This window comes from Penicillium verrucosum, assembly GCF_028828655.1.
Source record: "Penicillium verrucosum strain IBT 35672 chromosome Unknown utg000005l_segment0_segment0, whole genome shotgun sequence".
NCBI lineage: Eukaryota > Fungi > Ascomycota > Eurotiomycetes > Eurotiales > Aspergillaceae > Penicillium > Penicillium verrucosum.
The window spans coordinates 222,406-234,829 of record NW_026643214.1 but is presented as its reverse complement, the minus strand read 5'-3'; the positions used below and the strand labels follow the sequence as shown (position 1 = coordinate 234,829).

At 49.0% G+C, this 12,424-nt stretch overlaps 5 protein-coding genes across 5 annotated transcripts; 3 read left to right on the top strand and 2 right to left on the bottom strand.

The window, feature by feature from the left end:
- Positions 1-131: 131 nt before the first annotated feature.
- On the bottom strand, positions 132-2,202 carry hsp60 (chaperone ATPase HSP60). The gene is made up of 3 exons (XM_057223651.1): positions 2,036-2,202; positions 1,788-1,929; positions 132-1,728 (listed from the first exon to the last, which is right to left on the bottom strand). Exons 1-3 carry the CDS (start codon positions 2,141-2,143, stop codon positions 212-214), a joined length of 1,767 nt encoding a protein of 588 aa, XP_057068791.1. The 5' UTR covers positions 2,144-2,202; the 3' UTR covers positions 132-211.
- Positions 2,203-4,273: 2,071 nt separating this feature from the next.
- On the bottom strand, positions 4,274-5,811 carry N7516_010932 (uncharacterized protein; the record flags this gene model as incomplete). The annotated part of the gene is made up of 2 exons (XM_057223650.1): positions 4,274-5,382; positions 5,568-5,811. 2 exons carry the CDS (start codon positions 5,809-5,811, stop codon positions 4,274-4,276), a joined length of 1,353 nt encoding a protein of 450 aa, XP_057068790.1.
- Positions 5,812-8,972: 3,161 nt separating this feature from the next.
- Positions 8,973-9,307, top strand: N7516_010931 (ATP synthase subunit epsilon family protein; the record flags this gene model as incomplete). The annotated part of the gene is made up of 3 exons (XM_057223649.1): positions 8,973-9,004; positions 9,054-9,168; positions 9,233-9,307. 3 exons carry the CDS (start codon positions 8,973-8,975, stop codon positions 9,305-9,307), a joined length of 222 nt encoding a protein of 73 aa, XP_057068789.1.
- Positions 9,308-9,406: 99 nt separating this feature from the next.
- N7516_010930 (uncharacterized protein) lies at positions 9,407-9,679 on the top strand (the record flags this gene model as incomplete). Its single annotated transcript, XM_057223648.1, has 2 exons — positions 9,407-9,514; positions 9,572-9,679. 2 exons carry the CDS (start codon positions 9,407-9,409, stop codon positions 9,677-9,679), a joined length of 216 nt encoding a protein of 71 aa, XP_057068788.1.
- Positions 9,680-9,728: 49 nt separating this feature from the next.
- N7516_010929 (N-alpha-acetyltransferase 35, NatC auxiliary subunit) lies at positions 9,729-12,394 on the top strand (the record flags this gene model as incomplete). The annotated part of the gene is made up of 8 exons (XM_057223647.1): positions 9,729-9,822; positions 9,878-9,945; positions 10,018-10,158; positions 10,213-10,434; positions 10,495-10,950; positions 11,006-11,263; positions 11,313-11,411; positions 11,468-12,394. 8 exons carry the CDS (start codon positions 9,729-9,731, stop codon positions 12,392-12,394), a joined length of 2,265 nt encoding a protein of 754 aa, XP_057068787.1.
- Positions 12,395-12,424: the final 30 nt, after the last annotated feature.

Sequence of the window (12,424 nt, the reverse complement as noted above, 5' to 3'; positions counted from 1 at the left end):
AGGTAGAGAGGAGAGAGGAGAGAGAGAGAGAGAGAGAGAGATCAGAACAAGTCCAAAAGAATACAGGTATGAAAAAAAATATGAAAAACAAAATCAACACCAGATAGGCACACAAAGAAAAGACATTACACAAATATCCCAGAATCAGAACAGGCTACGATGCAAAGAGGAGCGCTCGAAGTAATTCTTCAGGGGGAGGGGGTCAGAGGCTTTAGAACATGCCGCCGCCCATGCCACCCATACCACCCATGCCACCCATGCCACCAGCAGGAGGGGCAGGGCCCTTCTCCTCGGGAGCATCGACAATGGCGACCTCGGTAGTACCGAGGAGGGAGGCGACACCACTGGCATCAACCAGAGCGGTGCGGACAACCTTGAGGGGATCGACGATACCGGCGGCGATCATGTCGACGTACTGGCTGGTGGCACTGTCGTATCCGCGGTTGAAGTCCTTGGCGTACTCGTCGGTCAGCTTGCCGACAATGACGGAGCCTTCGAGACCGGCGTTCTCAACAATGGTGCGGGCAGGGCGGCAGATGGCGCTCTTGATGATGCTGACACCGAGCTGCTGATCGAAGTTGGCGGGCTTGACACCACCAAGACCGTTGGCGGAGGCCTTGAGCAGAGCGGTACCACCACCGGGGAGAATACCCTCCTCAACGGCAGCGCGGGTGGCGTTGAGGGCGTCCACAACACGGTCCTTCTTCTCACCGACCTCAACCTCGGAGGAACCACCAACCTTAATGACAGCGACACCGCCGGAGAGCTTGGCGAGACGCTCCTGCAGCTTCTCCTTCTCGTACTCGGAGGTAGTGGGGTCAGCCATAACACCGCGGATCTGCTCGCAGCGCTGGGTGATGTTGTCCTTGCTACCCTCGCCGTTGAGGATAATGGTGTCCTCCTTGGTGATGGTGATGGCACCGGTGGAGCCGAGCATCTCCGGGGTGAGCTTCTCGAGCTTGATGTCGAGCTCATCAGTGAAGACAGTACCGTTGGTGAGAACAGCGAGATCACCGAGGATGCTCTTGCGGTTGTCACCGAACCCGGGGGCCTTGACGGCGGCGACCTGGAGCTGACCACGGAGCTTGTTCAGAATGCAGACGGCGAGAGCCTCACCCTCGATGTCCTCGGCAATGATGACGAGAGGGCGGCGGAGGGTGGTGGAGGCCTCAAGGGCGGGGAGAATGTCCTGGACAGCGGAGATCTTCTTCTCAGAGAGCAGGATCAGGGGCTTCTCGAATTCGACCTTCTGGGACTTGGGGTCGGTGATGAAGTAAGGGGAGGTGTAGCCACGGTCGAAGCGCATACCCTCGGTGACCTCGAGCTCATCCTCCAGGGTCTTGCCCTCCTTGACGGTAATGACACCCTCCTTGCCAACACGCTCCATGGCGGTGGAGATGAGCTTGCCGACGTGGGTGTCACCGTTGGCGGAGATAGTGGCGACCTGGGCGATCTCCTCACCGGTGGTGATGGGGCGGGCATTGGCCTGGAGGTATTCCACGGCGGCCTCAACGGCAGCCTGGATACCGCGGCGCAGATCCATGGGGTTGCAGCCGGCGGCAACGTTCTTGACGGTCTCGGAGAAGATGGCGCGAGAGAGGACAGTGGCGGTAGTGGTACCGTCACCAGCAACCTCGTTGGTCTTGGAGGCAACATCCTGGATGAGGCGGGCACCAAGGTTCTCGAACTTGTCCTGAAGCTGGATGGCCCGGGCGACACTTACACCGTCTAGGGAATGATTAGTCTTTTTGCGAATCACCACGTGTTTGTCTTGATGGAAATCTTACCTTTGGTGATCTTGGGGGAGCCGTAGGGGGAGTCGATGAGGACATTGCGACCCTTGGGACCGAGTGTGGAAGTGACAGCCTTAGCAAGAGTGTCAACACCCTTAAGAAGACTGGCACGAGCTTCGACGCCAAACTTGATCTCCTAGTTGCTGTTAGCAAGGGGAACGATTGAAGGCCTCGGAATCGGCGGAACACGGGGCTAATGGAAAAGCAATATGATGCTTCAAGCCATTGCCAATCCAACGCACCTTGTGAGCAAAACGCTGCTGCTGGAGGTTCAAAGTCGAGCGACAGAAAGGGGCACGCTTGGAAGCGGCCGAGAGGACAGAGGTCCGGGTAGAGAGAGCGCGCTGCATGGCTAGGAACAAGGAAGATTAAAATAATTAAAAAAAGAGAGAAATACAACAACCCAGGAAATAAAGTGTTTGTAGGGGGGAAAAAGAAATAGATGGAGAAAGCTGAGGGAGAGATGAAGCCAAAGTATCGAAAATTTTCCAGGCGCTTCCTTCATCCCCAGAGCTTGGCGGCAGAAACAGCTAGAACCGTCACGTGAGCCGGAAGAGCGGAGTTAAATCGGCTGTCGAAATATTGTAGATCTTCTATAGTCAGTATAACAAATTTATTAAGGTATTCTTTTTTTGTCATATATTCTCTTTGAGAAGAAATATATTATATATATATATATATATATATGTACATATTCTGTTTGGTTTGGTGCTTGGTACATATGTACAAACATATGCTTGGTATGCCGGGTACATATGTATACTACCTCGGTTAGTGCCTAGATTAGTACAGTGTTGGGTATGTAAGTCCTACTTCACAAAATGAGGTGTGACAATAAGATTCATTTTTCGTAGTAGTTTAGGTACAAGTAAATGCTGTAGATAGTTGCAAATAGGCTTTTCCTGTTCCTTAGACTGTAGGACTATGCAAACTCGACACACAAGGGACTTAGTTCATTGGTGATATTATTGATCAACAGACAGATCTTAATTAATAATGCAAAGCGCCTGGATGCACGCATTCTCTTGACAATAATCAATTCATACTGTGGATCCAATCAAAATATACCCGCAAATTGAGCAACAGAAAGTATATATATATGTCACCGCTACGATAGACAAAATAAATGTAAGAACGCCAAACAGAACTGCAACCCATATATGACAATGCCAATTTATACTGCATCGGTTGTAGTATAATGTTCTGCAGCCATTCGGCTCAAGAAGCTTGAGGCCTAGGTTGAAGGTGCATGGGATCCCGAGATTTTGAAGGTGAGATGAGGTGGTCTATTCTAGCGACACTCAAATATTGATTGAAATCATGATTCCTACTGATTTGCACTCCCATTTTGGCCTGGAGACAACGGCTGGATCATTCGCCAGAAGGAGTCATGGCTTGGCGTGGTTGATTTGATTGCTTCTTCCGACAACACCTCTGCCCCTGGTGATGTACGCACCCGCCACTATTAGCTAGCCCAATACCATAAGCCTGTCACAGTGAGCCTAAGTCTGGTGGCATGAAAGCGGCAGCTTAGATAGGAAAGACCTACTTGCCAGGGAGAGTCCAGTAGTTACATATAACTAATTAGTTAGTTATGTATGTTATAACTACATACATATTTAAGCCGTTAGCTAAAATGTATTTATCTGTGGAAGGCTTCAGTTTGCTTCTTTTTTCGTCTCACGCTGATCTGTATGCTTTGTGATTTGTATCTATATCTTCACTGTGTCATAAATCCAATCCTACCACCATATATCAATAATTTGATACTCGAGGATTGACACAAAAAACACACGCAAGTCCACATCAAATCATAGTCACAAGGCTCCCTCCCAACCCTCTTACAATCAAAGATCAATCCAGGGGCATTGCAATAATCCTCATATCACTTTATTCTGATCTCCCTATTGGATCACAATGAAGTAGTGAGCATTCTCTCTGTGACCTACGAAATACGTTTGAAATCGATTGTTTTGCGATATGCTCTTATTAAAGTAACTAACTACTGGGCCCCCCATAGGGGGCCAACGAGCAACGCATGAAAGAGTCGCTGGGGTACACCCCCGGATAAGACGTGACTCCATATCACGCAAGATCAATTATCCGGAGGTCCACCCGTTGACCGGGGGAGATGCTCACCCATCTCCCCCGATCAACCAGCGGAAAAAGCAAAAAACGAAGAAAAGCAAACGCAGGAAAAAGCAAAGAAAAAGCAAGAAAAGAGCAAGAAGAGCAAGAAAGGCAAGAAAAGCAAGAAAAGCAAGGAAAAGCAAGGAAAAGCAAGGAAAGGCAAGAAAGGCAAGAAAAGGCAAGAAAAGGCAAGAAAAGGCAAGAAAAGGCAAGAAAAAGCAAGAAAAAGCAAGAGAAGAGCAAGAGAAGAGCAAGAAAAAAGCAAGAAAAAAGAAAATCATCGTCCCCACCGGAAAGAATCATGGGACAGCATCAGCGGAGCTAGAAACCATGATCAACGAGCCAGGAAATTAAAATTCCTTCACGTCCTCGCCCTCGTACCCAAGGTACCGAGGTGGCTCGACTTCGGGGAGCTTGTCAAACAGCTCACTGTCAGAAAGGAACTTGCTCTCAATGTAGCTGTCCATGGGGAAAGTGTCTTGACCGCTATACTGGTCGGCACGTTGCATTTCGGGGACCATCTCAAATCGCGAATAAACCGCGGCGTTCATTTCCTCCAAACCAGACACTCCACCCGAGACAGGGCTTGGAGCAGCACCGGGAACAGCCGCAGACCGGTTGGCATAGTCAAATGGGCTTGGCCCATTCGAGGGGTATTGGATGGAACTTCCGCGGGTCTGGGGAGGGAAAGCGGCGCTAGAACTGGCAGGCATGTAAGGGTAATAAGATGAGCGAACGGGTGCCATGTTAGTCACAACGCGATGTGGGTTGGTTGGAGTGACAGGCTCGCGGGAAGTTGCCGAGTCGCGAAGTTTAGTGTCAAGAATAGCCATGCGCGCGGGATCCACCTGCAGTTTCACTATCTTTGACTTCTTCTTGGTCTGAGACTTCTTGGCGGCTTGAGAAGTAGACTCGCCGCTTTCGGTTGACTTCTCGCTCTCCTCAGAAGTAGTCGATTCGTTGTCATTCGCACGGTCATCGCCTTCAGTGAAGTCACGAAGCCATTCTGCTCCGACACAGACGAGCTTCTGGGAGTCATCGCTGTCGGTTTCTTCGTGCTTGGAACGCAGCTTGGGGGCAACGAAGACCTTCTCCTTCTTGTTGTTCTTAAACTGCTTCTTCTTGAGAGCGTAGACACTGCCTTCGGAATCCTCATCGGATGGACTACGGTGACGCCGCTTGCGAGTGCTTGGCGCAGCGTCATCCTTTGGAGAAGGCAGCGCTTCCTTCTTGCCGTTTGTGTCGTTCTTGTGATAACCGTTTCCTGCACGCTTCAGTGGAGGCGGGTTGGGCTTGTCCTGCTCCTCCCGTTTGGTGCGCAGCTTTGACAAATGCTGGACGATTGCACCCTCCGTGAACTTCGGTCCCATGGCTTCTGCAACCTCCTTCCAAGGAATCTTCACCCCAAGCTTATTGCAGCCATACTGGATGGCCAGTAAAAGTCGGATATCGGTGTCAACTGTTTCAGTCAATTATCAGCGTAATTCAATGGCAAGTTTATCATATGAATGCAAGTCAATGTGGCAACATCCCATCTATCCGTGGATATTCCTGGATTTGACAACACCTCCATGGACTCCCGCAACAAAAAGATGAAACAAGATTGGGAATAAAAGGGAAACAAGAAAAGGGAAGACCACATACCATCCCAGCGAACGAGTGTACGTTGGCGCCGGCTGAAGACTTGCCGCTTGCCCTGGCTCTCTTGCTCCTTGCGGGTAGCCTCTTCCTCCTTGCGAGCAGCCTCTTCCTTCTTCCGAGCCTGTTCAGCCTTGCGGACCTTTTCGGCCTTGTCCCGTTCGGCGATTTCCTTCCGGAGCTGCTCAAGCTCAGCAAGGTCCGCCTCGTGGTCGCGCTTGCGGCCGCTGGATTTCTTCTTCGTCGGCATGTTGGAGGGACGCTCCACTTGTATCCTGTGTACGACAATATCATTAGCAATTGTGTTCATAACAAACAAAATAAACACAGGATGGTTGGATGGACGGGACATGAGGTGGGTAACTGGACATGATCAATGGGTTCCACATTGCTGCAAAATTTGTCAAAGCGAAAGGGGAAAAGGTATTTGTGAATGCCTTTTCTGCAGACAGGAGATGCATCGCAACATCCGACCGCGATGGACCAAGTCCAAGGAGCACACAATGTTCGCAATGTGGAATTGCAATGAAGTATGCAGTTGGCTGGAGTCTGACACCGGTCGCTGCCCAAACGAGGTATGTTTAGACAAAATGCAGAGAGCAACAAGGCTAACCATGAGCACAGGCTCTTAGGGCATTACCCAAAGAGGCTGTTAAGAATGCCCATACCCACAGCAATTGGTGTCCATGCTCCAACTGTATGGTGCAATGTTGACATCCAGTACCATGAAAGGCACTAGGTCATCATTGATCTGATGCAAGGACCCCGCATCGCAAGGTTCTCGACACGATGGACTTGTCCCACAGTTGCCAAGAGACCATACAATTTGTATGAGCCTGGCAGATGTTGAACGTTGATGTGCAGGATCCAATCCTCAACAAGGTTCACTAGGTGCCACAGCAACCCAGATCCCCCAATGTATTGGATGGAAGTGCGGGGTCCCAAGACCAACAGTGTGCCACAGGACCTTGTGTTTATGATGCACAGATGCAGGAGCTCCATTGTGGGGATTGGGAATGTGTCAGGGGAACATATGAACTATTGCCAGTGCAAAGCTGGGTTACTCACCTGGTGGATATGCTAAAGACGCACTGTCGATTCGAGATGATCTGGTATGGAAGCACAGAAAGATGGTGAATGGTATGGATGATGGAAGATGGATGATGGTCGATGAGACTGAAAGGTAAGTAAGAGAAGTGGTGACCGAAGGAAGTGGTGGGAGATGGCAATTGTCCTTGAGAAAGGGACCACGTGGATTGCTTTGCAGGATCTGCCTTGGAGTCCTTTGTTTCCTACTTGCTTTCGAAGTCGACCTCGCGTATTGTATGCACGTGGTTGATACCGATCGGAGCAATCTATACCCCGCATTACAAACAGCAGGTTCGATCTTTCCTTATGCACAGCAAACCCTGCTGGTCGAAGCCTACGTTGTTGTTTACATGTGCTGACAACGCATCTGATCTGCCTACCTAGGTAGCAATCCAGGCACGCACTGTGGCTGCGAAACTTGTATCTGATACGGCGACGATACGTATTTATGCTGCTCCTGTGACGGACGACCCATATGACTTTGCCGCAACGCTTCTACGCCCCAACAGCCTCGAAAAAAGAAATGAAAATCACGGAACGCAATTATTGACGTGCCAATCGCATATACCGATTGCAATTTTACGAATTCAACTTATGAAGCTAGAGAACGTAGGGTGTCGCATTGTGTCGTATTCCTTCTATATAGGATATTGGCAAACGTGACGAACGATCTATATAACTTCGTGGTAGCGCTTATGTACTTTACCTACCTCGGAAAAACGAATAAAACCTACGGAATATACTTACGGATGACTATATTGCCTATAGAGACTACAATTTAATCAATTAGATAATATAGGGCTAATAGAGAGAGTGTGTCGCATTGTATAGTGTTCTTTTGAGTGCGATGTTGTTAAATGTGACGAACAATCCATAAACCTTTGCGGCGCCGCTTGGACACCCTACCAACCTTGAATAGACAAATAAAGATACGCGTTTATACTACTCTTATGACGAACGACCCATATGACTTCACCTCGACGCTTCTACGCCCCAACAGCCTCGAAAAAAGAAATAAAAGTCACGGAATGCAATTATTGACGTGCCAATAGTATATACTAATTGCAATTTTACGAATTCAACTTATAGAGCTAGAGAACGTAGGGTGTCGCATTGTGTTATATTCCTTCTATATAGGATATTGGCAAACGTGACGAACGATCTATATAAATTCGTGGTAGCATTTGTACACTCTACCTACCTCGGAAAAACGAATAAAACCTACGGAATATACTTATGGAAGACTAAATTGCCTATTGAGACTACAATTTAATCAATAAGATAATATAGGGATAATAGAGAGAGTGTGTCGCGTTGTATAGTGTTCTTTCAAGTATAGTGTTGTCAAATGTGACGAACAATCTATAAAACTTCGCGGCGCCGCTTAGACACCCCGCCAACCTTGAATAGACATAAAGATGCGCGTTTATGCTGTTGTGACGAACGACCTATATGACTTCGCCGCGACGTTGTACGCCCCAACAGCCTCGAAAAAAGAAATAAAAGTCACGGAATGCAATTATTGACGTGCCAATAGTATATACTAATTGCAATTTTACGAATTCAACTTATAGAGCTAGAGAACGTAGGGTGTCGCATTGTGTATATTCCTTCTATATAGGATATTGGCAAACGTGACGAACGATCTATATAAATTCGTGGTAGCACTTGTACACTCTACCTACCTCGGAAAAACGAATAAAACCTACGGAATATACTTACGGAAGACTAAATTGTATATAGAGACTATAATTTAATCAATTAGATAATATAGGGCTAATAGAGAGAGTATGTCACGTTGTATAATGTTCATTTGAGTACGGTGTTGTCAAATGTAACGAACAATCTACAAACCTTCGCGGCGCCTCTGCATACCCCGCTAACCTTGAATAGACAAATAAAACATAGATAATACGGTAAGTGAGGATCCAATGGCGCATAGTAATCAAAGTTTTATTAATTAAAGGTCGTGGGTATGGAGAGCATAGTGTGTCGCGATATATGGTTTTCTTCGCACAAGGAAGGGATGTGGTCAAAATAGACGTCATCACGTGAATACAAACACCCGTGGACGATGCGCTTATCAACTATGTCGGATCAATCTTTACACTCGGTCAATCCTTCTTCCTGTATCACGTGCCCTCAGGCACCGAATATTCAAACCGAGCATATCCACACCGCCATGGTAATCACCGCCTTCCCAATATAGAATCCTCTACACGTGATCCTGACATCCCGATCCTCCGAAGTCGAACGCTTCCAAACTCACCCGAACCGTTTTCACCCCTTCAATCGAACCATACCTCCCACACTCTCTTCAAAATGACTGCTGCCTGGAAAGCCGCCGGTTTGACGTACGAATTCACGAATTGTCTTTAAAGTCAATGCTAACCCCAACCCCAGCTACAACCGCTACCTGGCCATCGCCGCCCGCACGGTGCGCCGTTCCTTGAAGGAAGGCCCTCGCCTCGCCTCTGAGCGCCGCGGCCAGATGGACCTCCGTTTTGCCAAGTGGGAGGTTAGTGAACTTCCCGAGCTCTGAGCTGCAGAATTTTGACTGATGACAATGTTACGACAAACAGAACGGCAAGCAGGGTGATGTCAAGTCCCTTGCCCAGGCCAACAACGAGGCCCTCGCCAAGGCTGCTGAGAAATAAGCCTTCTTCGCCCATAACCTGAGAGAACCGAGCTTGGAGATATGCACGGCCTGAGTGTGACGGACTGGAGTGAGTTTTTGGTCCGAGGGAGGCATTGAAATGTATATGTGTAGCAATACCGGCCTGTCTGGTTGGGCAGAGCTTAGAATCGCACTCGTCTTTGTTTTCGCACCACGCTTCACGCTTAAGCTGTTAATTAAAACTGCCGTAAGAATTCTTATACTGCCCGGGGGTGGCCGGTCAGATGTTGCACGTCACCTCTAGGACCCGGTTGCCAACTTCCCGACTCTCTTTTTCCTCCGCTCACATCCCCACCTCCCCCTCGATTTGTCGATTTCTCAGAACACGTCCGACAGCAAAATACTTGTTTGAACACCTGTAATAAAAACAGCACTGTGGGAAGAACTTGTGATTCTTTGTGATGCTGCCGAATAATGAAGTTCGCGTCCCCCGTCCGCGATTTGCGCAGTCCGCACCCCGCGATATTACCGCTGAATTTACAATGGCCGCTTCCAGTAAGCATATTGCCCCAGCAGCTTCGATCGAGTGCCTAACTATTTTTCCTCGCAGAACTAAATGCAGGGCAGCTCGTGAAAGATGAGACGTTCACCCTGTTCGAGGCTGTGGGCGCATTGGAGGTGCGTCAGCTTCCTCACCCGATGTGAAACGTGCAACGAGAATTGCAGCTGACGATAATCGAACCCGCATAGATAATGGACTCGAAGATGGATAGCGGCTATATAGCCCCCGGAGAAAATCTCGCGCAGGCGCTAGAAGACGACTACGACGTACGGCGGCCGTTGACACCAGAGGAAGTCGTTGGCTTGATGGACCAGTTGCTGTGCCACGAGGTGGGAGATAATATCGCCTATATGGAGACACGCAGGTTGCTGATTTAATCGCAGGTGGCGTGGCATAAGGGACATCCTCTGTCTCAGACGCTTTTCACATCAATCTATCTCGATAGATTATTGTGGCCGGTGCCGAGGACCATGGACGACGCTCGTTTTGACCGTGTACCCAGTGATTCTCCTTTGGTCAACCTCGTCTTGAGAGCATATTGTCTGGCACTGGTCAAAGCTTGTGATTTTGTGCATCTCCGAGTGGCCACTGAATATTATTACGAGGTTAGTGGGCTGGCCCCCGAACTAGTTCTTTGGCTGTCGCTAATATTATCTGCCAACTAGGAAGAGGATTTTGTCAGTCAATTATACAACCGTAATCTTCTGTCTGCCTTCGATATATCCCACTTCCACCGTCTGCTGGACCAGGCGGTTTCTTGGGTTGCGGAGCAGACTGATATTGACCAGAAGCTGAAAGATGCCATCCATTGCCGACTAGTGTTTCGGCATGAGTTTTTGTCCGCACTACAACAGGACGTTGAAGTTCTTGAAACTAGATCTGCGGAAAACTTCACCTCGTGTATAGCTCAACTTCGACCTCTGGCAGAGACAGTCGCACTAGGAAAGCCTGTGCCAGATGCCTTCAGTTTGAAGATTCAGCGCAAGCTTGCTAGCACAGTGCCGCCTCGTCCGATGGTTACTATTTCCTCCGATGATGCGCTGGCACATCTGAAACGACTGTGCCAAGATGCGATAGACATGCAGCAGATGCTTGATTACACTGGTCCCAGCAATTTCAAGGTATGTACTCTTGAACTCGAGGCTAGTTTTGGTACTAACTTGTCTTGTATTACAGACTGCTATATGGACTTTGCTTTCACGAAAACCACAACCATCAATTTATATTCGTTGCCTTCTCCAAGCATTGATTGTCAGCAACATGACGATCCTCGGTGCCGTCCCGGTCAAGGAGTTTTTATACGATGAACTCGCTGAACTCGTCTTACCTGCCAATATTTTGCTCGAGTCTAACACTGAGGAGGTAGAAGTCCCGTCTGATCCTCGGTTCCAGATTGCCCAGAAGATGGATGGTTTCGTGAAGCGATTCGCCCAGGTTAGTGAACATATAGATTATGACGGGTCACGACTGCTAACTTTCACAGCCGTTTGTTGATACTGTGCGATGTGCCTGTCTAAACAGGTGTCGGATGCGCCGAACGCTCTGCCATACCCTCGTCGATTGGGACAATCTGCAGATGGAGGTCAGTCTTGCCCTGTCTCTATTTGCTATTTGAGTGTTTATGCTGACTTAAGGCAGGCAGAAGAAATTGACCTTGAGCTCCGCACTTTGAGTGCGGAACCACCTCTGCGATTCCAAGGCGGCGAACCGACCTGGTCCTTCCCACTTAGTAGCTGGGCCTATCACCAGAAGCTCGTCCAGTTCCGACTCATTCTCCAGATGGGCTTTGAGCTGTCGATCTACTCTCCGGAAGAATTACCGGGCATGTACTGGTATTTGTCTCATATTTGTTCTACACATCTCGGCCACATTGATCGCATTCGCACGTTTACTGTGGCTGCACGAAAACGCGACTTGATGTCTACTGGCGACCGCTCTGGAAGCTCCTCTCAAAAGGCATCTGCGTTTCACCGATCATTCCACGCCCTGGAGAGGTTGACCACACATATCATTGCGGTGGATGCCTTCGCGATCGCTCTACATGCGTTGTACGTTGTACTCGCCCGGCACAATGTGCTCCCGTCTGCCTCATCTCCCCAGGCATATTCTACTGATCGTCTCCGCTACGAAATCCGCATGAAGCCGTTCATCCCTATCACATTGCCAGAGTTGGTCCCATATGAGGAATACCAGCGCGAGGCAGGTCTCGAAGGGGATTCCGACGCAACCATTTTGGAGCGTGCCACGAAAGCCATTACAGAAGCACGCAAAGCATGGGAGGCGACCCTTGCCAATGGGGCATTCATTGATAACCCATCCGCACCAAACCAACCGCCATCTTCGGCCATTGAAGAGGATTGGAAGCGCGACGTGAAAAACACCATGCGTGCCTGTATTGGAACCAGCCTTGCCGTCGAGGCGGTCAAGAAGGCTCTGTCCACAGCATCCCCTACTGAAGACAAGTCTCTCAACTTGGAAGTGATTGTTCCTGAGGTTGGATCTAAGTCTCGTTGGCATGACTGGTGGGTGGTACCGCAGGTGTCCGAAAAGAAGTCCAAGGTGTGAAATATATGATATTTTCTGATACAGAGGTAT